Source organism: Megalops cyprinoides, chromosome 3, assembly GCF_013368585.1.
Source record: "Megalops cyprinoides isolate fMegCyp1 chromosome 3, fMegCyp1.pri, whole genome shotgun sequence".
Lineage (NCBI taxonomy): Eukaryota > Metazoa > Chordata > Actinopteri > Elopiformes > Megalopidae > Megalops > Megalops cyprinoides.
The window spans coordinates 21,081,332-21,106,428 of record NC_050585.1 but is presented as its reverse complement, the minus strand read 5'-3'; the positions used below and the strand labels follow the sequence as shown (position 1 = coordinate 21,106,428).

Genomic DNA, 25,097 nt, shown 5'->3' with positions numbered 1-25,097 from the left:
GTTAAGGTAACCAGAATTTTCAAGAACGCTATTAGGTGTAAAACTGGCACAGCAGACTCTCTGTGGCATGCTTTTACGTTAGGAGAAAAGAGAAATTGGCAACAGTATTCAGGAGGAAAGAAATCCCTTTATAAATGCATCATGTCCAAGTTAGATTTTACAGATATAATATTTTACAGCCAATCAAGGTCTATTTAAAAAAAACAATACATTCAAGAGCTTCTGTGATATGAAGCCATTCATTCTGACAGAACTGCCCACTGGCAAGATTTAACTTCCAAGATGAAAAAGGACAAAGCTTTTTCAGGGATCAAGCCATTGCACCAGCCAGTTCTGAAGTGTGTAAGAGACACAAGTTTATGCTTGTGAGAGCATGTGCACCTTGTGAGAGCACTGTTTACCCCTGGCTGACTGAGCAGAGATAGAGAGAGGGAGAGCAAGAGGAAGAGAGAAAAGGGGGAGAGGGGGATGAGAAGGACAGCGGAAGAGGGGAATGAAAAAGATGGACGGTGAGAGGGACGAGAAAGAGAGGGAGGGAGAGATGGTCTCTTCCATTCCCTCGAGCGAGGCTCGGTTTGCTCTTTTATCTCCCGTTCCAGGAAAAGCAAATAGGCCTGTGTGTGTGGAAGGGGGCACCAGGGCAATGCCATTCCTCTGTGTCACGAACTCTGGATGAAAAAATAACAACAACAACACGGCCAAACAAAACAGTAATAAGAAAAACACTGTGCAGAGAGTTACATTCACAGCACAGCCAGTCAATCAGTCTGGACCTTAGACACACACACACACACACACACACACACACACACACACAAAGTATAGGTCATTTCAGGGGCAGAAGTTCTACCCCCTGTGGTGAAGTGGTGGGGTGTCGGTAAGAGATGAGGGGGTTGATAAAGCTGACCCCTGGGGAAAGAAAACAGCACACTAGAAATACACACATAAGCACAAACACACATATTCTGTCTTACCCACTCACCCATGCACACACACACAAGTGCACAGACACACATGCAAACAGAATGAGTGTTGTAATTTCAGGCCAGAGGCCCTTATCAAGGTTAATATTTGGCGCATTCCCCATTATTTCTGTTGGAGGATATTTACAGAGGCAGCTGGGGTAAAGTGCAGCTCTCTGCCAGGGGCCAGACTGCCACTTCACACTGGAGTCTCAGTGCAGCCCCCAGCCAGCAGCAGCCACCAATGTATTCACACACGACCATTTCACACAACACGCGGTGTGGATAGACACGGTTACACTCACATAACACGCAGCACATTCACACACAACATACAGTTACACTCACATCTCACACAGTGCGGACAGACAGTTACACTCACAACACACAGCGCATTCACACACACAACACACAGCACAGACACTCACAGCCACACTCACACACAACACTCAGTGCAGTTACACATAGTCACACACACACACACACACACACACACACACACACACACAGAAGGCTGGCAAGCCTGGGTGACACCAGTGCAACACTCTGCTCAGCACAGTGAACACAGAACGCAGCCCGCAGCCAGCGTGTCCATGTGTGAGAGTTTGTTACATCCGCCTCCGTTTGATGTGTGCAGTGGTACTTTCTGTGATGTTTGTGAATGAAAGTGTCTGCCTGTGAGCACATGAGGTGGCTTTAAGTGACACCTGTCACTCTGTTCCATCTGTTCAGCTAGTGCCTTTGATGTGTCTGTGCCAGTGAGAGTGTGTCTGAGACTGTGTGTGTGTGTGTGTGTGTGTGTGTGTCTGCGCATGAGAACCGGCTTTAGCTCTTCATTTGGTCTCATATAGTGAATAAACAAGCACAAAAATACACACACACACAGATGCATACATACACAACCCAGATAGCAGCACATCGCAGAGTAATCACTGTTCACATGCTAAACTGTTTCAGAAACAAGACACTTGCTCCCACGTCTACAGAACGTAGCTCCAGTGTGCAGCGGCTCTGTCCATTCCTGCAGCTTGTACAGAGGGACGTTTTGCTGAGTCTTGTAGTTTTGCATCAAACTGTAAGTGAGACTTTGTGTACATTATGCCTGTGACACAGTCTGTGAGAATGACTGATTAGCACCTAAGCTGAATATGTGTACAACTACCAGTAAACAACAGTAAATAAGGCTTGCATTGTGGAGTGTAAAGTGTAACAGACTCAGTGACGCAGGAGTGGAACCGTGTGTTAGCGTTACTGTAAGGCAGTACAGTGGTACATTCAGCAAGTGTGCCGATAGCCATCTCTCTCTTTCTCGGTCATGTAACCCCCTCCTCTTTACTTCCCTTCAAAACACACGATCTTGCCCCCCTCTTCTACAAACCAACCCCTCAAACCCTCTACAAACCCTCCTGCCCCAGAGAGATAAACAGTAACACACAGACACACACACATGTGGTAGCTCACACACCAACAGAAACATACTAACCTCTGAGAGCCGCTGCCTTCCCTGCAGAGTTCCCTCACTCCTTCCTTCTCCCGCTCCTTGTCGTTATCTCTCAGCTCCGCTCCGTCCGTCCGCACCACTTTCTCTCCCACCCTTTCTCTTCCTTTTGAAGCACAGAGCTAAATCTTCCCTTTCTTTCAGCCCTCTGTTGTCCTGTCTCTCCACCTTGTGCTGGCTGATTTGCGGCTGTGTGGTAGTGTCTGTGGTGGGGGAGCGAGCGGTCGGATCGACTGCCACAGAATGAATGTGTGTGTGTGAGAAAGATGGGATGGGACAGCCCAGTCCTGCTACACCCCCCGCCCCCCCTCCTCGCACTGCCAATCCCCCGTTTTTCTCTCCAACCCCCCAGGACGTGAATTCCTGGTCTGCCGCCCAAATTCCAAATCCCAGAAACAGCAACAGCAGCACATTCCCCCTCCCCCCCAAAAAGAGAAGTCCAGGGGTCATAACACACCTGCTTTCATTTAACCTCACTGTGCCCGTCACCCCCCCCCCTCCTCACACACACACACCCCACATTTCTCTCCTTCTGTCCCCAAAAGACAAATGCACCCTCTTTCTGTCTCTCCCTCATCACTCTTTCCCTCCCTCTTTACCCCCCTCCAGGCCTGATCCCCCCCCCCCCCCCCCCCCCACAAAACTTCCTCGCTCTCTTTCTCGAACAGAGCCGAATATTTATAGCCTGACAGAGCAACAGGAGGAATGTGCACAAAAATTAGAGAAAAGAGAGAGAGAAGTTACAGAAAGCGAGAAGTTACAGAAAGAGAGAGAGACAGGGAGGGACCGTGCCCTGCTGGAAGAGTGGTCCGATTTTTATTTTCTCCTGTCTAAATATTTAAATTGGCCTCCCTCGCCATGCAATGTAAAGGTGTTTGTGTGCAAGTGTTTAGATGCAGTGGAAACAGTGACCCGAGTCCTGCGACAGACATTAAGCCTGTGTGTCCACAGCAGAAACACACAGCTGCTCCATACAAGGAGGCATGGAAATATGGAGCATCGAGCATGTACTTCATCACGGACTGAATGCAGCCATGCAGAGTTACACTGTGCAACACAAGAGAAAAGATACACTGCACAAAAGCGTATATGCCTGCTCTAGCCCAGTAATGCAGTCAGTATGTATTGCATCCACATGGCGGGGTCTATTTGCTAAGTATGTAAACAGGCGCTGTAAGTGTCTTTTCAGTTAAATTCACAGGGGAAAGTTTCCATGACCATTTGGGCGTATGGGGGGTGGGGGGTGGGGCGACAGCTGTCCCAGTCGAGAGTTTTACAGCGTAATAAAACCCTCAGCTCAGCCTGGCCCCACCCCCTTTCAGACAGACCTGACCAACTGCACCCCCTACTGCTCCCTACCCCCAGCCGAGGCCACACACACTCACACACTTTTTCTACACACAATCACATACACACACACACACACCACTTAGTAAATACACACCACACAGCCACACAGTGACTTGCTCAATCACACTTTCTCTTGTGCACACATACTCATATACACAATAACAGTACCACAAATCAGTGTCAAATAATCCCTTTTACATAAACTGAGTCACAATTCACAGTACAGTTAAGAAGTACAGTCTATTTACAAGTACGGTAAACAAAGATAGAGGGAGAGAGATAGAAAGGGACAGAGAAAGAGAGGGGGGGGGCATGAGAAGCTTGAGAAAGAAAAGGAGAGAGTGGAACTTGTAACAGAAGAGTGCAAATGCAGGGATGGAGGATGGATCTAATCATGGTACATTTTCAGGATGCAGCTCTTGACGACCCCCATGTATCTGTCCCAAATCACCAGATGCCTGAGAGAGAGAGAGAGAGAGAGGGATGGGGGGAGGAATGACATTTTCATTTAGAATAATTTGTTTCCTTTCCAACATGAAACCTGGTATATTAATAAACTAGTAAACTAGGCGTTAGACTGACCTGAATGTGTCCAGTTTGTGTGCTGTGCTGGTGTAATGAGTGAGGAAGAGCCTGATATCTCCCACGGCCCACCTGTCTGACCGGCATGGCTCGATAAACTGAGAGAGGGAGAGGGAGAACAAGCAAGAGAGAGAAAGGGAGATGAGGGGAGAGAAAGAGTGAAAGAGAAAGAGGGAAACAAATCTGAACTAAGACCACACCTCTGCAAACATGATCTTAGTTGCTGAATTTTTGAATTTCTTTATTCTTTTTTTCCCCCCTTTTTGCTCTAACTTTGGAATCAATGAGCACACGTTAGCCACACTGTCATGTCCTCTACCTTTGCTGAAGAGTGACAATTGCGATTCTCCAATATACTCCCACAATGCACCACAGCGGAGCAACAGCCAAACAGAGGACAGGTGTTTGTCCACTGTTCACGTCTGAGTAACACACAGCCCCTGGACCACTCACTAGAGGGCACTAATGGGCAGAGAGAGGAGGGGAGTCTGGCTGACATACACTCCTCTACTCCCAACAGAATCAGACTGTTACTGACTGAGGTTCAGGGAGCTCAGGCAGGGATTTTACCTGAAACCAAACCGGGTGAAGAAAGAGAAAGAATGCCCAGAAGTGATCAAATTATACTCAAATTACAACACTCCAAAAAGGAAGTATTCCGGTGGGATACAGAGGAAATTAGAGAGACGTGCCTTCTCCACAAGGTCGATGAATAAATCTCTGACATCTTTGGTGTGCGTCAGTTTGACAGCGATATTCACCAGAGCCCTGGAGAGATTCTGGGAGTGAGAGATAGAGGATGAGAGCAAGAGGTGTGCATTTATCACATCAATCTGTAAATACAAGCAGAGTGGACACAGATTACAGGGAGGGCCACAAACAGCGCAGGCCATCTGACCAGCCATGTACTGGCCTGCACGTAGGGCTGTATTTCCTGGGTATGTATGGGTACATGTACCAAGCCATGAGCTGCTCTGTGCTGTCTAAGGATGTTCTACTCCGCCCCCATGCCTCACCTTAAAGTTGCCCTCCATTTCGTTAAACACCTTGATCTTTCCCCTGAGTGCGGCACACACCAGACTATGATTAGAAACAGAGAAAAAAGGAGGGATGAAGAGACAGAGGAGAGGGAAAAGAGAGAGAGATGAAAGAGGATGAGATCCTAGTCACAGAACAGAAAATCACTAAGCTCTTCACAACCTTCCCCAACACAACTTTATTTATTGTAGATCTAATGTGTTTCAAACTTGTGAGCTGATTTTTGTCATGCTGTACTGTTGTCTTGGACTTGTCTTGGCTGGGCAAGAAATTTCCCTTCTGTGGACAAGTTTTCTTTCCTTGTCTATCTATCTACACCTGACAGATAAACTTGACATGTGTAAAGGTGTGCACACAAACACACTCACCTCTTGTGTTGGTCCAGCATGTCTTTGTCAGTGATTAAAATCTTCAGGTCTTTCAGATCATGGAGAAACTCTTTCTCTAGGTCCACATCCATGCCTTCCAGCATGCTATCTGAGGGAGAGAGAAAAAGAATTATTCGAACACTTGCAAACAATTCAACCCAGCAAAAACAGGACATCATTCTTGACAGCAGGAGATGGACTCGGAACACCTCCCAACGATGAGAGAGGACAGACAGAAATGTTCCATTAGAACAGGCAGCCAGGAAAGGGAGGGTAAGAGACTGCAATTCCCCGCGGCATCCTCACTGCCCTCCTTTAAACCCCACAGCCTCTTCACATCAACCAGATTGTGTGTCGTTTTGTAGTCTTTCAAATCAAAATAGTGCACGGACATGCAATCCTACTAACACATACAAATGTCACATTCCCCATCAATCTGCACATACGCACATACATACTGATATGAACAGGCTACCCACGTTACCTCACACACACTGAAGAGGGTCAATTCCAGCTCAACATTTCCTTTGTTCTCCGACACCAACAACTACTTTCTAGCACTACCTCACAAGTTTGCAGTTTTTCCGTTTCTGTGTATGCGGACTTTCTGTTGTATTCAAACTGGTCTTGAACTGATCAAATGGTTATCAGTGACCACAATTATTTGAACCTAATTTTACAGTAGCAATGACTGTAACAACTGAGACTGCAAGACGAGTGTAGAAATCCAGGAAGTGTCTTACCCACAGAGCCCACTGTCCAGTAGCTAATGAGCTGCCGGGCGCAGAACGCGAAGTCCTGGAAGGACAGATACTGCAGTTTCCTCTTCCCTGTCTCAAAGCGGCTATTCGCGAAGAACACCACCGCTGCATAGTCCCTGGAGACAGAGGAAAGGGTGAGGGAAGGAGGGATGCAGGGTTAGCTCTCTGTCTCTTCCGCTCTCTCTCTCTTTCCCTGCATCTGTCTCTCCCTCTCGCTTACTTTCTCCATATATTTCTCACCTTCTCTCTCTCTGCTTTACTCTGTCTGTATCTCCATCTCTATCTCATCTCTACATTTTCTCTGAAAATGTAGGTTTGTTTGTTCTTTGTTTCCTGTATTTTTCTATTTTTTAACTTCTTTTTATTCATTTTGTATTATTTTGTATTGTAGCAAAATTGCTATCACTCTGATCCCGGTGCTCAGTTGTACAGATCCTTCACCTGGCCAGTCTGTCAGACAGCAGGAAGTGATGTTGTATGTTCTCCACCAGGGGGCCCTTGAGCTCCTCCACCGCTTTAAACACACGCTTGAAGTTATCAAACTGGGCAGGAGACAGAATCAGGGAAACACACAAGGGAAGAAACAGCCAAGAATTAAAATCCGAATAAACCCACAAAATGCTGTGCTTGCCATTATTAGACAATATCTCCTAGTCTAGAAGTGCAAAGATTGCGTGGATCCAGTAAACAGAGGTGGAAGCTGTGATCACATGGCTTCTCCTACCTGACGCCTGCAGCTCTTCAGGGTGATCCCAGTCTTGGCACTGACATCATCCAGGTCCTTCTTGGTTCCTTTTGACAGCTTCTTCCCCAACAGTTCCCTCGCAAACCCACTGTCAAACATGTAATATCTACAAACACACATACACACGTGCCATTTCAGCAGGGAGATCCACAGAGACAGTAAGAAACGTACACAGAAATGAAAACAGACAGAGTGAAAGAAAGAGGGGGGGGGCACACACGGCGACAGGTAGACAGACATCCTGGTGACCCACCTCTCGATGAGCATGGCCTGACGGTGCGGGGGGATCTGGAACAGCAGCTGATTGGCCAGCTTGCTGGGGCAGTGCAGGAACCTCTCACACATCTGGAAGGTGCGGAACTGGTCCATGGTGTCACTGTGCAGCACCTCCTCGCTCGCCTCGCATTCCTGCAGGACCCCTCCTTCCAATCGCAGGCGCACCGCATCGCCCACTGAAGGAAAGAGGAGAGAGAGAGTGAGAGGGAGACAGAGGGAGAGGTAGGGGGGAGTGAAGGGGAGGGAGAGTGAGAGGGAGACAAGGAGGGAATATACACAATATGGTCAAAAGTATGTGGACACCTGACCATCACACCTATATGAGCTCATTGGACATCAACATCAACTACAACATCCCATTCCAAAACCATGGGCATTAATATGGAGTTGCCCCCCCCTTGCAGCTATAACAGCCTCCACTCTTCTGGGAAGGCTTTCCACAAGATTTTGGGCCTTCCGCAAACAATTGTCTAAAATGTCTTTGTATGCTGTAACATTAATGTTACCCTTCACTGGAACTAAGGGGCTTAGCCCAAACCCTGAAAAATGGCCCTAGACCATTATCCCTCCTCCAGCAAACTTTACAGTAGGCACTGTGCTTTCCAGTGGGTAGCGCTCTCCTGGCATCTGACAAACCCAGATTTGTCCATCAGACTGCCAGATAGTGAAGTGTGATTCATCACTCCAGAGAACACGTTTCCACTGCTCCAGAGTCCAGTGGCAGCGTGCTTTGCACCACTCCAGCTGTCGCTTGGCATTGCATATAGTGATGTTGGGCTTGTGTGCAGCTGCTCAGCCATGGAAACCCATTTCATGAAGCTACCGACACACAGTTCTTGTGCTGATGTTGCAGCCAGAGACAGTTTGGAACTCTGAAGTGAGTGATTCAACAGAGGATAGGCGGTTTTTACGTGCTACGCGCTTCAGCACTCAGCAGCCCCACTCTGTAAGTTTGTGTGGTCTACTGCTTCGTGGCTGAGCTGTTGTTGCTCCTAGACGCTTCCACTTGACAATAATAGCACTTGCAGTTGACCGGGGCAGGTCTAGCAGGGCAGACATTTTGCAAACTGACTTGTGGCAAATATGGCATCCAATGACAGTGCCATGTTTAAAGTCACTGAGCTCTCCAGTACAACCCATTCTACTTCCAAGGTTTGTCTATGGAGATTGCATGACTATGTGCTTGATTTTATGCACCTGTTAACAATCAGTGTGGCTGAAACACTTAAACTCAATAATCAGGAGGGGTGTCCACATACTTTTGGCCATATAGTGTATCTTAGGCTTCATCTGAGCCAATCCATTTGTCAATTAAATGTTTTAGGTCTTAAAATGATCAAATGAAAACACTGAAATTGAAATATACGTAACAATTTATCAGAAGCACAAATAAAAATAAGTAAGGACAAAATACCCTTTTAATCTAGACAACAGTAGTATTCAATCACACCTAAGTCGCCAGGTAGAGCTCAACCTGCATGCGTGGTGGGCGCCTACAGCTGAGACCGGGAATTACTGCCTTCAGTATCACTCTGACTTATGACACCTGCAGGGACATGTTCGAATACGCTGCGACATGGTCAGACCTCTTGCTCTAAGCTCGAGACAGAGGGACAGACGCCCGGGCTCACCGTGAATCCCAGAAACCAGATTAGGCTGCAACGGCAGCGTGAAAATGGGACACAAGTCTGGCTCTGCACTGCTTAATGTTGTTGTGCCAGAGTGTTTAAAACGCTGACCTGACTGGACGGAAAATACTGTGCTGAAGACCCTGCGCTAAAAGCTGCTAAAATGAAGAAACAGTGTAAAGTCTAGAAGTAAACCGTCTCTGATGAAGTCAGAAACAATATTTTACTTATTGTTGAGACAGTTAAGTATGTTTAAGAACTCAAAACACGTTGCTTTCCTACGACAACTAGCCCTCCTGTTAGGGATCCCTGGCTGCGAACTGACGCTCTCACGCGCTCGGACTGACCTGTGTAGCCGTCCAGCCACAGCTTGTAAACCTCCTCATCCAACAGCATGGTGTTCCCCACAAACACATCCAGTTCCATCGACATCTTAAGAGGGAAAACAGGCTTATAAGTAGCTGCCATGATTTAAAATGTATATTTTAAGATATGATCTGAAGATATAAAGAGGGTTGGGAAACTGTATTTTAGCTGTCAGGACGGACAACTAATGTAATTACAACGGTTTTTATGACGTACATCGTACAAACGTGGAGTTGGCTAAAAAGGGGGATATGACTGATTTTTTTTAATCAGGGCAATTCGATTCTTTTAGTTCTTTTTCTTTTTAGTTCCTCAGGAAAAAAACGAAGTCAAAATGGGATTACTTCACATCTAGATTTAGCAAATTAGCTGAATCACTGTCTAATCTGCGTGACAACCTGAGTTTTACATCCAGCTTGCTAGCTAACTATCAAACCATCAGAAGTCACTTAATAAAAAGTATTCAATTTTAAACGCACCTGTATCGATTGCTAGCTACCTGGACTGTTATGAAAGATATTTTACGGTTTTAACCTATCTAGAGAACAAGCTAGCTTGTTGGTTACGTAATTATACGGGTTATTAACCCGGTGCAAGTATTAGGGCGCGCTAACTGCTATACAGTTCAGTGATGTCGTTAAAAGCTAATTAATTTGCTAAATTAAAACGTGTCTCACCTTTCAAAAGCAACCGTTGCTTGTCACGTGCGTTCGTCTACGGTAGAGCAAACTACAACATCAATAACTAGATAACTAGGTAGCTAATACTCCTGCGACATGTGGAGTATAATTCCTACAGTATTTGCCCGTGACCAGCATCTGCAGTGCCGAGTAACGTTATTTGCGCAGTTAAAACCCAAAGCTCTCAGGCCAGCCACTTCGCTGAGTTACGAATGAATTACTGATACAGCCACTGCAGATAGAACGAACAGTCCACCTGTATTCACAGATCTCTACTATAAGCGCAAGTGGAAACAAACTCGTTAATATTAGTACTTATTGGCCCCTTTTCATGCTCGGAATGTTAGCCTTCTTCTCTGGATTGAGTTGTCATTGCTACATGTAGTGTATTAGCGCCACCTACAGCACAGGGTGTTGAATCGGCTCTTGGATAAGAGCATCTGATGAATAAAAAGAAGAGGAGGAAGAATAAGAAGTGAAAAAACAAGGGAATTACTTCACCCTGACTTCATCTTGACTTGAACAACATGTGGCTTTCCTATCACAGTGGGTATGGCTTCTTTCTCAATATAAGCTTCTCCCTTTGAGGCCATAAAGCTGATGAGCATGTTTTGATTTCATCTGATAAGCAGACATGCTTCCAATCTTCATTCAAGTTACCTCTTTTTGTTACTTGCCTTCAGAAGAGGCTTTTTCCTTGCAACCTGGCCATGAATGCATCATCTATGCATATAACTTTAAATGGTTCTTTCCAACTCTTTGTAACCTGAGGATGCCAATTAGTTCAGGTTATCGTCTGATTTAGAGTTGCTTCCTGACAACTTTCCTCACTGCCCGTGGTCTCTTCTTGGCCATTATCATTTAATGGACAATACAACAGTGGTATATTCAGCTTCTTGTGAATTCCTTTACAGTCAACACTCCAGATTGTGGGGGTCAGAGGACAGACCTCAGTCTTAAGAGAGCTCTCTCTGTCCTTAATCATGGCAATACTACTGATGGACCTCCTGTGTGTGCTACCTTCTTTTATATCTCAGGGAAGCTGGAAGCCTTTGAATGCTTCTATACAGTTCCAAAGGCTTTACTGAATTTCCACTTAGTATAGAATATTGGTGTAGATTTTTGTCAAAGGTTTTGCTTTTAAGATCACTAAAAGGTGTGAATAAATGTGACCATTGTGCTTTCTGGATTAAAAGGCTGTGTTTGTGAACAATTTATTAAAAAATAGCAATTGAGAGAATAAAGCAGATTTTTTTTTTGTTTTGTAGCATGCGTTCCTATTTATTCGGGAATATGAATAACATGAAAAGCACTGTAGTTGTTTGTTTATTTGATGTCAGATGGAGATAGGAAACATCTGAAATTAGGCTACGACCTTTTACCATATTCAACATTTCCATGCACACGGAATTAAGAGAGGCAAATTATTTCGAGCACACGCTCACTGCATTTTATCGAACGGGGGCGAATGAGAGAGAGCGGACATTGTGATATCTCACATGTCAAACAACAACAGTGAAAGACACGCGAGTGTTTGGACGCGTGGTTACCCTGTACGTTTCGGTTGCTGCAAAGAAGAATCCATTTTTGTTTGATTACACCGCGCCTTTCCGTTCCACTGGCTGTATTGCCGCCTTTGCGTGATAGGACTGAACGACCACAGCCGGATTTACAGCACATTAGCGTTTGTGATTATGAGAAATGATTTGAAGTTATCCTAATTTCTTTGCGTGACTGTGTTTGTTCCGCATGGCTGCAGCGAGAGCGACAGGAAAAAACAAAGAGCTCAACAGCGTCTGCGGAGCGCCTGTCTGCCTTCCACCGCGTGCAGTCGGCAGGAGCGAGGAATGGATGAGTGTCTTCTCTTTCCTTACCTATCTTGAAAAAGTGCACCATGAGGACTTGGGTCCTAAGACAAAGTAGGCTACAACCTGTACGTTATCAATAGCCCATATATTTACCATCTCCTCTTCTTTTTTACACGAAGTGCTGCTTCCTTGTTAGCTGTAATAGTAAAATGAATCGTCGACTGACCAATTAAATCACATTAAAACAAAAGACTTTCCTGGCCTGTTCCGCCTATGTGACTGACATTAATGCTAACACTGTTAATAGCGAATGGGGGACGGTGTTGAGGGAGAGGGAACGGATCGCCTCCCATTCTTTAAAACAAACGGTTTATCGCATCTCCAAAAACGCATATTGTGCCATCTAGATAGATTTGTAATTGGAGGATTTGAAATCTTCACAGACCCACAACATTGAATTGCAGCGTACTATTGCGACAAATACAACAAAATGGGCAGCGAATGTGAGATTTACAACCGAGAGCTGTCTAAGATGTCTGACAAAGACTTGATGGCCTTTTCCAAAGAGGAGCTAGTGGCCCGACTTCACAAAGAGGAGTCGGAGAAGATGTCAGCTTTGATACAGCGCGGACGACTGATGAAGGAGGTCAACAAACAGTTGCAAGGACATCTGCTCGAAATTCGGGAGCTGAAAGCCGTCAATCAGCAGCTTCAAGAAGAAAACCAAGAACTGCGCGACTTGTGCTGTTTTCTGGACGACGACAGACTTAAGGGAAAGATGCTGTCTCGAGAGTGGCAGCTTTTCGGCCACCACACGGCCAAAGTGATGCGAGAGGACCTCGGTGGGTACCTGAAGAAGCTGCGGGAGCTGGAGCGGCTGCAGGATGGACTGGCGAAGGATAATCTGGACCTGAAGGAGCTGTGTTTGATCCTAGAGGAAGAATGTATAAACAGAGGCGACTGTAGCCCTGGTGGCTCTGCGGAGCTCAGTTTGATTGGCATGGTCGCCCGGGATTTGGGCGATGGAAGCTCAAGCACCGGGAGCGTTGGTAGCCCAGATCAGCTCCACCTGGTCTGCTCACCTGACGAATGAACCGCACCGTTCCTCCGCCAGAGAGAGAGAGCGAGAGAGAGAGAGGGAGAGAGAGAGAGAGAGAGAGAGGGGGGGGGGGGGGGGGGGGGGGGGGGAGGGGATGTGAGAGCACGCTCTGATAACAACACCCCTAATGAAAAGTTTGAATACAATTTAAATACAATTTTAGATACGCGAACACAAGTAGAATTTTAATGACAAGTATGCAGTGTACGTTTGGACATTTCCAAGGAATTTCACCTGGATATATTTCAACCGCTGGTAACAAAAGCTCTGAATTTCTGATAAGAAAACAATACTAACAATACTACTTATACTGGAATGGGACTAGTACAACTGAAGAAAGGAAAAGGAAAGAAATATGCTAATAAATATGCACATGTTGCCTTTGTTTGGTGAGAGGAAATCTTTCCTAGGTTGCAAAGAACTTCAGTTATCTAGTACTGCTGGACTGTGTTAGGCTTGCACCGGCTCACTCCAAAATAGTTTTATGATTTACAGACTGTCATGAAGAGGGCCTTGCCAAGACTATTTGTAAATGTATCCAGTTTCCCAGCTATGGAGTGGATCTGGCCGTGGTGCTGAAATATTTTTTGTGCCAGGAAAACTCACTCGCTAGGTCACTAAGGTGTCCCATCACAAGGTGCATCTTATTTAATGGAATCCCAGGCCCACAGCACAGGGAGCTAAAACTGATTTCTCAGGCGTTTGTATGTAAGAAAATCTTCATGTATTATGTTCAAACAGGTCTCTACCAAGTATGTCCACTTTAATCAAAACTGGACAGGTTACCCACGCCAAAGTAATTTGGATTTTACATTTTGTCGCTTGCTTGTAAAATGTGGGAAGCCATGCCTTTATATCTTGTGAATCAGACTCATTTTCTAGGATGACATCGTCCTGCAAGGAAGTCAAAGATGTGATGATGCTCAATGCCCTGCTTCATTTCAGAAGACCCAGTTTACTTCTTGTTTCCTAAGTAACCTATTTACTTTTCAAGTGAAATTACAGTATACCTTTTTTGATGGCCTTTCCCAAAGACAATCCAAGGAGGTATTGACAATAACATCAGGCTCTGGGACTGTGGGTAGGATTCACAGTATGAGAAACGGAATTGACTGTGTTTTAGGTGAGCAAACACATATCCGACTCTACTTTAATGCACTTGAGAGTCCAAATGTGGCACTTGTACCCCGTGCAGATAAACTGAGAGTCAGTTAAAAGGATGTGTGATTTAATTTAGAGCCAAATCTGCTAAACAGAGAGACAGACCTACCCGGAACCATGCAGCTGCCATGGCTGACTTGGGGTTTGCATGGTAGTAATTCCTTGTAGTCACTGGGATACTGAGTAGACACACCTGCATGACACCTAGCTTCTGGATCCATATATCAGCATCTTTTTTCTTTAAAAAATCAGGGGCTTTGATTCTGTTCCCAAAAGGTAAATAAAACAAACCCATCTCTTTTCTCTCAGATTCCGTGGGTGTGCTGTCTATGTGTATGTCAAGGGAAGTAGTACTTTTTACTACGGTACAGTACTGCAGCATTTTTCCACTATATGAACCCTTTTTAATGATGAATTTGCTGGTGTCTCCTGGGCAATGTCCTCTCAATCTTGTCAATTAGTTAGTCTTTGTTATTGGAGGGATACTGAAACTGTCAGTGGGTGGAGATTGGATAGACTCCCTGAGATGTCCAGGCTCATCACAAGTTTTTGCTCTTCACTGTTTTTCAATGGGACACAATTAATGAAGTGGAAACTCATGAGTGTAAAAATGTTTGTGGCTGTTTGAGCATGTTTGAGAGTTTGTGTATTTTTCCAGGACTTACAACCTGACTTCCACCCACCCATATCATAGTCCTGTGAATCAACAACTTCTCCACATTGAGAATCAACCATATTCTCCACACTTCTCTTCCCTGCAAGCACAGTTGTGCTTAAACCAGCAGACCACTATTGAAATACGAATTATGTAGGAACCTTCTCAAAAAAATGATAAACCCATTCAAAGGGCCATGAAAGAAGTCAAACACAGACTTAAGAAAGAGCCAACTCACAGTGATATAAAAGAACTCAAACACAGACTTAAGCATGAAGCCATTTAGCCAACTAAGTGCTCAGAAACTCTGTATCTTTATTGCTTCATTGTACATTCACACACATGCAATTCTGAGATTTTAGTTCAATTAGAACATACATAGAAAATAAACTTTTTCTCTCATGTATAAATATATATCTATACCAATTTCCTAGGGTCCTGCCTTAGTTTTCTCCCAATAAGTAATATGCTCAGAAATGTATTAACATCTTGCCTACATTTTTTATTATGTCATTTCAAATTATAACATCTTATGTATGGCTTAGTGTCATACACACATGCAAGCACACAAAGTAATAAAAATTGTTATGATGTTACTTATATGTTCAACCAAGGAAGAAGGCTCTGTCCTTGATTAAATGTGTTTCAGTACACCTCTGTACCTGTTGACATTTCCACTTTACGTGATATTACTCTAATAAATACTATCCATTCTGGCTGAGTGAGAGTCATAGCTTTGAGCTTTGGAATAGGCAGCAAATGAAGTCTAAACTGCATCAGTGACTCCCAGTCAAATTCTCTTTTTCAGTCAACTTAACATTTATAGAACTCCAGACATAAATGCATTGCTTTCAGTTTTATAGATCCTTTTGAATACATCATATTGACATTGTAATCCTTACATCCAGATGTCACATGAATAAATGTAGTACCAGTACAAATCATAGGCAAAGGTTCAGCTTAATGAGAAAATACATTATCTGTATTACATTCATAATTAAACTGGCACTTCAGTGTAATAAAAATTAACATTGATGTTTTGTAATATAGATAAAGCTTGTTCTGTTGCACAACATTTCTGTTTAGGTGCTGGAGCGAAAATTCCCAACATCAGATACAAAAAGCCAGACGATGAGGGTGCAACAGTACCTGCCAATCTTTTAGTTTCATTCACAAAACATACTCAGAACATTTGCATGGCTGCAAACTTTCCTTCTGGTTCAACCTTCCTCAGGCTCCCTACAACAATGAAAGACAAAGTCTCTGAGATATGTATGAAACATTACCCTGATGTCAGACAGCCCAGAGCCAATTCCCCCTCCACACTGCAGGTGAGGTAACCAGAATTAAGCCACTGGCAGGAAGCAGGGCCTTATATGCAGAGAGCTGTCTTTGCACTTGCAGAGCACAGATGTATGCTTTGTTCTGAAGTGCTCAGCTCCTGTGAATCACTTCCACTTTCCCTCTGACTTACAGCAACGGCTCCAAGCTGTCTCAGTCACAGTCTCATCATCAGCAATTCTGAGTGGGACCTGGACCAGCTGTTCTTTCTGTGATAATAATGAGTAATGATCGACTGCATTAATATAGTGCCTTTCACGGAACTCAGTGGACTTCGTAGTGGGATAGGGGATGGGTCAATGACCTCAGCCTCAAACTGTGTGGGCCCTCACCTGGGTGAAAAAATCAGCACACTCACCATACATTAGTGGAGGTGGAGAGGGTAGGATTTTTTAAGCGAATTAAACCATAGGATGATTTGATGGTCAGAATTTGGCCAGGACACTGGGGACCTAGTGGAAACATTGCTTTCACCCATCAATGTAATGTTTCATACATGGTATGTAACATATCAAATCATAGATCTTGACATGAATGCCCTGTTAACGTTATCATCATCATAATGTTTTCAGTAGCTTTTCATCAGCTTCATCAACTTTTCTATTTGACACTGATTATGACACTCCATGCCTTTAGGCCAATAAGAGTGGAACTCTTGGAGTGTTCTCTTGTCTCACAGTGTTGAGCTGGCAGCCAATCAGAGGGTAAGGAGGGTGGGGGAGTTGAGAGAGTGATCAGACGATTGGTCCCCGCTACTGCTGCTACGGCGATGGGCAACTCCACAAGGCTGGCTCGTCTGTGAAGACTGGGCTGTAGAAGAGGAGTGGGGTTGGGAGAGGGGTGCGGTGTTAGTGTCCAGGGAGGCAGATGGATAGGTGAAAACCAGGCTAGCGGTGAAGGGGGTGAGAGAAGGGGTGGAGATGAGGGTAGGGGTGTGCAGAGATTCAGGCTCAGGGGGAGAAGGAGGAGCAGAGGACACAGGGGAGGGGGTGACAGGGGTTGGCAGGGTCATTTTTGGCTTTGCTTTTTCAGGCCTGGTGCGGCGGCTGCTGCACGAAGGACCAGGGAGCTCGTGATCCTCTGGTTCGGTTTTGATGCGCCCTGTGGTGGGCCTCGCAGAACTGTGGTCGGAGTCGGAGTCAGAGCTGTGGATCTTGCAGATGGGCTTGTGGGCCTCCAGAACCAGCTCCAACTTCTCCTTCTCCTTCTCCAGCCCGGCGATCTCCTTCTGTAGCTGGGCTTTATCACTCTCCAGGCGGTCGGTCTCCTGGGGGAGCAGGCAGAGAACAGGGTGTCAGTCCATGTGTTTCACTGCTTACTTTACACTTCAGGCTGTCAGCCACAGGAGATGGAACAAACCCCTGAGGTCTGGGCACATTTTACTCTGCAGAGCTGGAGCCGGATCTACAGTGGGAGAGTGATATAATGAGCCAGCCTGAATCCAGCTCTACAGTGGAAAGGGGGTATAATGAGCCGGCCTGGTTCCTGTGGAAAAGGGATACAATCAATCACGTAAACATACAGTCATTTCCTGCACCAGAGACCTAAACTCCAGGTCAGGTTTACCATTGTGATTGCCTCTGTGTACCCATCTTGGGGTTGTTAGTGAGTTACTCCGTCTTCGGTGTCTCACTGAGTAAGTTAAACACTCTATGGGATAACGCCCCCATCAGTCAAGTGTTATGTTCTACACCCTGCGAGAGCTGGCAGCAGGTGGCTGTGTCTATTGGCTGTGTGAGGTTGTTCATTGCTTAAGAGACTGAGCTCACATTCTGCAGGGTGTCCGTTAGCACGCGGCGGCGGTTACGGCACTTAGCAGCAGCCATCTTGTTTCGTTCCCTCCGTATCCTCCTCCTCTCCAGTTCCTCTGGTGTCAGCTTAAGGGAGAGAAGGGGGGGGGGGGGGGGGGGGGGGGGGGGTTCATGGGGGCAGGTAGTGAAAAGAAATACTAATTATTACACTTTACACAAAATTTTCAAAAATATTAATATCGTCACAAACAGCTGTGCATATAGCATAGTGGATTTTACAGAGGAAATGAAGGGGAAAAAAGCTGAAAACAAAGGCAAATTTGGAAAAAATGAAACGTTATTCTCTGACCCTGGGAAAAGGTGGCCGAGAAACTGCTGGAAAATAGCGAAAATGTTAATACAGTTACCACATGAAAGACATGAGTTTATCGCGGCAGGTTAATTCTATGGCCAGTGAGATGAACGTTTCAGTCCCTGGGTCCCATTTGAAAAAAACTTATGATGAAATAAATGGAGACTTCTTAATAGGGCATCGACATTAAATAGATAAAAGAGAGACGACTGAAGGAGCGATTTCACGTTGGGCACAGGCATGCCTCAATACACGTAAACATACAAGCACAGACAAGTGCATACAGACGCAAGCACTGTGTAATTTGTCACAGCACTGCCATCTAGTGGAAAGCGTTTATCACCGCAGTCTGAAAAACAAACTCGCTCTCACGCAAACACATCGATTTGTCTTTGAACCCCTTTAGAAGCCCTTTCAAAAGTCCTTGCCCCAGTTGCAATCTACTCCCACGCCCCCGTTTTCTCCCTCTCTTCTCCCGCGCTTTATGCTGCGAGAGTGACTCACTCTCAGACCCCCGATGTGACTCAGGTACGAGTCATATGACCCACCCTGGTGAGTCACATGGCTTCCGATTTCCTGTCCCGTCATTTTTCACCCCTTGCTCTTAAAACCTAAAAATCATTGCATCCATCCAAAGTTATCACGTTCTCTGTGGTTTAGATCCCTCTCAGGGATTTCTGCTCATTAAACGGTGGCCATAGCATTTTTCTTCTGCGCCCCTCCAGCTGTATTCATCACCAAGGTGAGAGGAATCAGTGTGGCCTTTTGATAAGTACTGAATATTGACATTTGAACTTGATGTAGACCTGATAGCAGGATATGCTGGTGAAGGGATATTGTTAGAAAATGACTGTTCATTTCAGCAAACTCTTTTTGTTAGAGTATCAGCTCTGGAGGTAGTTTCAATTGATAAAATTTATTATATAGATATAAATAACTGATATATATTTTAATGTCATTCACACACACTCACTCACTCCTTCCCTTACATATTCACACAATAATTCCTTCACATAATCTTCACACATTCATAGACACATACACACACATACTGCATACATGGACACACTATTAGGATTCACGCTGTTAGCATTTCCTGACACATTCATACGTTTTCAGTTTTCCATCACAAAAAACTAAACAGTTTAACACAATGAGACAGTAAAACCCACAAACACACAGTTCAGTTACATGACAGTTATCAGCCCTGGGTTTTTCCATCAGCTACGAGTCACTTACAGGTTTGTAAACATGTGTCCTACTGTCTGTCACGTTCAGTCATACAACAGGATGTTACACACACACTTCAATGACTCAACAGTCTTTGTCGGAACTGGGTCTGTTCTGTATCTTTTTTTTATTCCTGTCCATCTCCTTAAAGGTGTCAAAAAGGTTTTTTGCAAAGGTGTACTTTTTTCACAAGAGCCATTGTTTTACTCTCACAAAACAAAGTCAAAAAGAAAAACCCTCAATCACACACAGCCAAGCAACATGCATATCCTTCCAGCTGATTTACACTGGTCCACATTACACTAAATCTAGTCCAGTCCAGCTACACATTTATTGTTATGGTTGTTTTATACACAACCACATGCGCTCTAACAGCACACATGTTCCACCTGCTATTTTCCATTGAACATCACACAGTCTAGTTACATACGTGTTCATCCGGTCGCCTTCTCGTTGTGCCCCCTAGTGCCGTACCACCCCTTACCGCTGGCCCTGGGTGAGCAGATTGGGCAGGCGTCAAGCAGCGTGGTCCTGGAGGGTTCAGGAAAGGGGGCAGGGGGCTCCCAGAGGGACCCGGCTGGGCCCAGAGAGATGGCTGTACAAGCCACTGGAGATCCTGGTTGGAGGTGATGGCATTGAGGCTGGGAACAAACTGAGCAGGCCCGGCCAATGGGAACTTCTGCTGGGAGGACATGGCAGCAGGATGGTGGAGAGGAACGGGGTGAGGGAGAGGGGGGGAGGGGTGTGAGAGAGGGGGAGGCTGAGAAACGGAGAGTGAGAGGAGGAATGAGGGAGAGGGAAGAGGAAGAGAGAGAGGGAATGGAAAAGGAGGTTGAGATGGAGGGATGGGGAGAAGCAGAAAATGCAGAAGAGAGAGAAGATGGAGAGAAGAAGAGGGCAAAGGATGCAGAGGTTAGATATTTATAGAGACTGATGTGGAGGTGGAACACATAGATATGAGAAATGGCTCTGTGTGTGGGATGAAAATAATGTTATTTTGCATCAAAAACACTGTTTTCCAGATTCTTTCACCTTCAGACACACAGATTGATATTCTGCTGGTTATTATCCCAATGCCTGTAATGTCATGTGTTTAAAGCACGCAGCACTCTGTAAATCCTGTTCATGTCACAGCCTACTGTACATTGCCAAATCTGTTTGCTTGGTTATAAACAAAGCCACACACAGCTGGACATAAACACACATGAAAATGAGCACTGCTACTGATATTAATATTCTGCTATTACTGCTGTCACTGCAACCACCGTGCTGCTGTTAGTTACATTACCACCCATTACCATCTGATGCATGCCAAAAGTTATCAACATAGACAGATGATGCCTTGGTGTAAAAAATGACATCACTGACTGTCCCACACATCTGTCACACCTGCCCAGGTGTTTCTGTGGCTGGTTGAAGGGGTGGATCCGTACCCTACACCAGCTGGTGCAGGTACACCAGGTGTGTAACACTCAGTGCTTAAGAAGTTTGTAGCAGCCTGTATTTGTCTTGTAGTTTTACACAATCAACTTTAAGAGACTTATCAAGTTTTTCCAGAACAGGGCACATATGTACACACATGGAAGATACTACTGCTGCAGCCAATAGGCCGAATCGAATTTTTCGTATCATGGTTACTAGGGCTAGTAGCAGTAATAGTAATAATAAAGTTGTAGTTGTTTTCATTTTCTAGTGTCAATAGACCAAACGATCTGTGGCACAAAACATATAACAGCTATATAGTCACGTAGTGATTGTATGTCATGAGATCAGTATTCCCAAACCATCTTTATCGAAATGAAACTGATTCAATTGACCGTTAAAGTGAAATGGAACCGTTCCAATCGGAGTCCGTTATAATAAGAATTAGGGTCAGGTGTCCAGAGCAACTCAAAACTAGCATATTCGTATTTTTCAGGCAGTTCCATGAAGATAATACGTAGATTCCTTATATTTACTATTCATCTCAGACGAACGTTTGTACCAGTAACAATTATATATCTTTATGAATTGTAGCTATATTTATCCACTTCAAAACGCATGCTACTCCAGCCAAACCTTTAAAAACACAAATCAAACTGTTCTTGAATTAAATAAGATATGCAGAAATTAAAACATATTCCAAACCTCTTGCTGTTGTGTAGGTGTGTCACCCGAATCTAGCATTCCAGAGTTTGGTCCAGTAACTCTTGGAGAACCAGTATTGGAGGACTGATCGCTCCCTCCACCGAAGTTGTCATAGTTCCGGTACATTGCTTCATACACCAAATTCCACAAATAGGAAGTTTTGAAACAGAGGATATTCTGAAAATAATCCGGCAGACAAATATGGAAATTAAATCTAAATGATTACGTGAACTATGGTAATTCAGATCGCACTTCTACAGGATACCCGCAACGTGAATCTGACACATTCAAAGTGAGGAAACCCCTTTTTGTGAGAGCTAGGGAGTCGAGTCCATTTTACACCGTTTCAACCGGGTAAATTAAGAACCAACACTCAACACAGTGCTTCGCCTTTCCACAAAAAAAGGATAAAGAACAACCAACAGTTAGATTAGAAAGTGAAGTCTACGCATATATTAATCAGAATGAGACAGGAATGACCTGAAACAATATATCTTGACCGAAACTGATAGAATGAATACCCCTCAAAAATATAAGAATGGTACAGTCTTGGAGGGAACGTTGCTTGAGCGTGACGTACATGACCATGTATAGCGAGTTTCCGCCCACTTCTTTCCCCGGGATTCCTGCTTTGACATTATTCGAAAGCACGTTTCATTTTGAATCCACTCTGTACCTCTCTTCAGTCTTGTTCCTTCCTCGCCTCACCTGTGTCTTCATACAGGTGTCAGTTTTATTTCCGTAGCTTTTTATCCCCTGGGTGTTTCAAAGAAGAAAAGCAGAATCAACACCCAATCCTTCATGCATTTCACTGCTTCCCCCGCCGAGAGTCCAGAGAGGTGATTGTTCCAAACGCATAGTACAAGCTACACTTTTTCCACATCACTAGCGATATGAGACACGTACAAATACGCAGGCAGAGAACATAAAGCATCAGCGTGGAAAATCATAAGAGGCCATCGTTACTCTTACCACAGGAACACGTCGCACGTGCTCATGACTAAGTAATGGGCAAAAAAAACCCATTCGCAACTGAGCCGGTAAATGAATGATGTCATTCTGTTCACTTTAAAGACAATGTTATCGAAATCAGCAGGTGGTTCGTATAATGCTCTTGTACAAGAAAATATCTGTGTTAAAATGACAAAAATAACAAAACGGTGAGGCTTGGCGAAATTCAGATTATCTTTTTCTTTCTTTACGTCGTCCTAGGGTCATGAAGGGTAAGATTTTTTTACCTAGGCTATACAGAGAGCAAAAAATGTTACGTTTGTTTTGAGGCATGTATAACTTGCAACGGTCAGGTCCATCAAACATTAATAGGTTACCCGTGTCTATGTGTGCAGTTACTGATGATTGCCAATTACTTAAAGTAGTGTTTCCATATTAATCATTTTAAGAGTGGGTGATTGTAACGATGATTCTCGAATATGGTTTCACTGAATAGCAAAAGCTAAGAGGTAGCTGACCGCAAAGTTAAACCACGGGAGCCGGTCCGGATGTACTAAAATCTGGGCACGCTTTCTCCTGGCCACATCAATCATATCCTGATGTGACGGGATGGCAGAAGAGGGAGTGACTCGATGCGTAAGGAATGAAGTTTACTGGCTATTCTTTATTATTTCATAAAGCGCCACAGCGTTCCCGTAGCTACAGAGTCTTTGCCGTGTTCCTATTTATGAAGTAGGGAGGGTGTGTGAAACGGTTGCCTTTTTACTCTTTTAAACAATGATATAAATAAGTACATACATTCCAGGTATTTTTCTCGTTAATGATCGTCTACGATCATAATGAATCATACCAGTCAACAACAACAACAATATTTGTGTGTTTAGCGGCTCTCAGTAAAAAAATTTAAACAATGCCAGATATTACATTAACATAAGTGAGACTGTCCAAACTTCCAGTGCGACAACCCTGAGAATGGCATGTAAAAGCTGAATTTGAAACACTGAATTGAAAGAACCCACGGTCAAATCGGCAGAAAAATATGACTATTCGTCCAGTTCAGAGGTTACTGATACGACAGTTTAACTTCTTTTGCAACGCTGCAGCGGGATTAAGTTTGGCGGGACAGGGGCAGAAAGAGGTTAGAGACAGCTGTCTGTAATTATCGAGTCTATAAACAGAGTCAATTCCCGACACAGTTAGTCACTGAGGCGCTACTTCAGACCGAAAATCGGAGGCTACGGCTGATTGTTTGTTTGCACCTCTTTTCCCTGGGTGCAAATATGAATCATATCAGCAGAAGATCTTGTGGGGAATAAGTAAAATGTTATTGTTTTAAAATTTAAGAATGCGTCGCTCGTTATTGTTTATTATTATTATTATTTTTACTATAAGCGTAGCTAAAGTCTGGTGTTGGAGCTGGAGGTGCCGGCTAACAAGATCATAGCAGAATGGGAATAAACGCAGGAATGCGTGCATAAATTAAACGTGTGTGCCGCGTTAATGAAATGGGATGAGTCATGTTCGGCAGCGAGAGTAAAAGTAGGGTGAATTCCCCTTTGGTCTGGCATTTCTCTTCGATGCGTCACGTTCATGTCCCTTCCCGCGCTACTTCCTCCTTTTTGCCTCCCCAGAAAAGTGATCATTCCTATCCTTCAACGCGCCCTTCATACTGCGCGTGGTCCCGAGCATTTCACTGTCGAAAGCTTTTATTTGTCAATCTCCCCGCTAATAGAGGCAAACAGGAAGTGGGAGAGGTGCTCACGTAAATGGTTTGGTATTAAGTACCCCTCTAGCCCTTTGGTAGGTTACGCTGCTCTAATGGTGGGACCTCGCGTACTGCGGAACCGCACCCCTAAATCTCATTTCTCCTCAAAGTACACGCACGTGAAACACAGCAAATTATTTGGGTCTTTAACCTGTAAATCTTCAATAGTCCTTGAAGTGCATGTTCACTGGCGTCAGGTTGATTTCGCGGGCTCGTTGGAGACTAAGGAAATGACACACAGGGAAGAAACGTGCACAGCCTGCTAAACGACGAATTCTGTGGAGTGTGGAATATGAGTCGTTGAGTAATTCAGTTTGTCTGTCAGCTCCTGAGGTTTTGGTCTACTTAAATTAATCAGTGTACACTGGGAACGCTTAGTTAGCGTATTCTTTTTTTTTTAATTCCATTAGATTAGTCAAACGCACATACAATGACTAAGTCAGCAGGGACAAAAAACTTCATTACAAAGATTTCACAGTCCATGACTCCAGTATTATATCACGACAGACTACGTTTCGATAGTTTATGTGCGCGCCTTAGTTGTGGGGACACAGAGTTGTCTGTGTTACGCAAATCCCTGAGAAAAAAAATAAACAGAAAATT

The 25,097-nt window shown here is 44.5% G+C and overlaps 3 protein-coding genes across 3 annotated transcripts; 1 reads left to right on the top strand and 2 right to left on the bottom strand.

Moving 5' to 3' along the window:
• Nucleotides 1-4,090: 4,090 nt before the first annotated feature.
• Nucleotides 4,091-10,597, bottom strand: LOC118775422 (acidic fibroblast growth factor intracellular-binding protein B-like). The gene is made up of 11 exons (XM_036525331.1): nucleotides 10,252-10,597; nucleotides 9,556-9,640; nucleotides 7,558-7,756; nucleotides 7,284-7,410; nucleotides 7,001-7,101; nucleotides 6,542-6,675; nucleotides 5,799-5,907; nucleotides 5,409-5,472; nucleotides 5,085-5,171; nucleotides 4,393-4,490; nucleotides 4,091-4,268 (listed from the first exon to the last, which is right to left on the bottom strand). Exons 2-11 carry the CDS (start codon nucleotides 9,638-9,640, stop codon nucleotides 4,199-4,201), a joined length of 1,074 nt encoding a protein of 357 aa, XP_036381224.1. The 5' UTR covers nucleotides 10,252-10,597; the 3' UTR covers nucleotides 4,091-4,198.
• A 1,124-nt stretch (nucleotides 10,598-11,721) lies between these two features.
• On the top strand, nucleotides 11,722-13,208 carry LOC118775648 (coiled-coil domain-containing protein 85B-like). The gene has a single exon (XM_036525660.1). The coding sequence runs from the start codon at nucleotides 12,553-12,555 to the stop codon at nucleotides 13,153-13,155; it is 603 nt and encodes a 200-aa protein (XP_036381553.1). The 5' UTR covers nucleotides 11,722-12,552; the 3' UTR covers nucleotides 13,156-13,208.
• A 3,802-nt stretch (nucleotides 13,209-17,010) lies between these two features.
• On the bottom strand, nucleotides 17,011-21,927 carry fosl1b (FOS like 1, AP-1 transcription factor subunit b). Its single transcript, XM_036525356.1, has 4 exons — nucleotides 21,779-21,927; nucleotides 20,082-20,411; nucleotides 18,088-18,195; nucleotides 17,011-17,585 (listed from the first exon to the last, which is right to left on the bottom strand). Exons 1-4 carry the CDS (start codon nucleotides 21,902-21,904, stop codon nucleotides 17,016-17,018), a joined length of 1,134 nt encoding a protein of 377 aa, XP_036381249.1. The 5' UTR covers nucleotides 21,905-21,927; the 3' UTR covers nucleotides 17,011-17,015.
• Nucleotides 21,928-25,097: the final 3,170 nt, after the last annotated feature.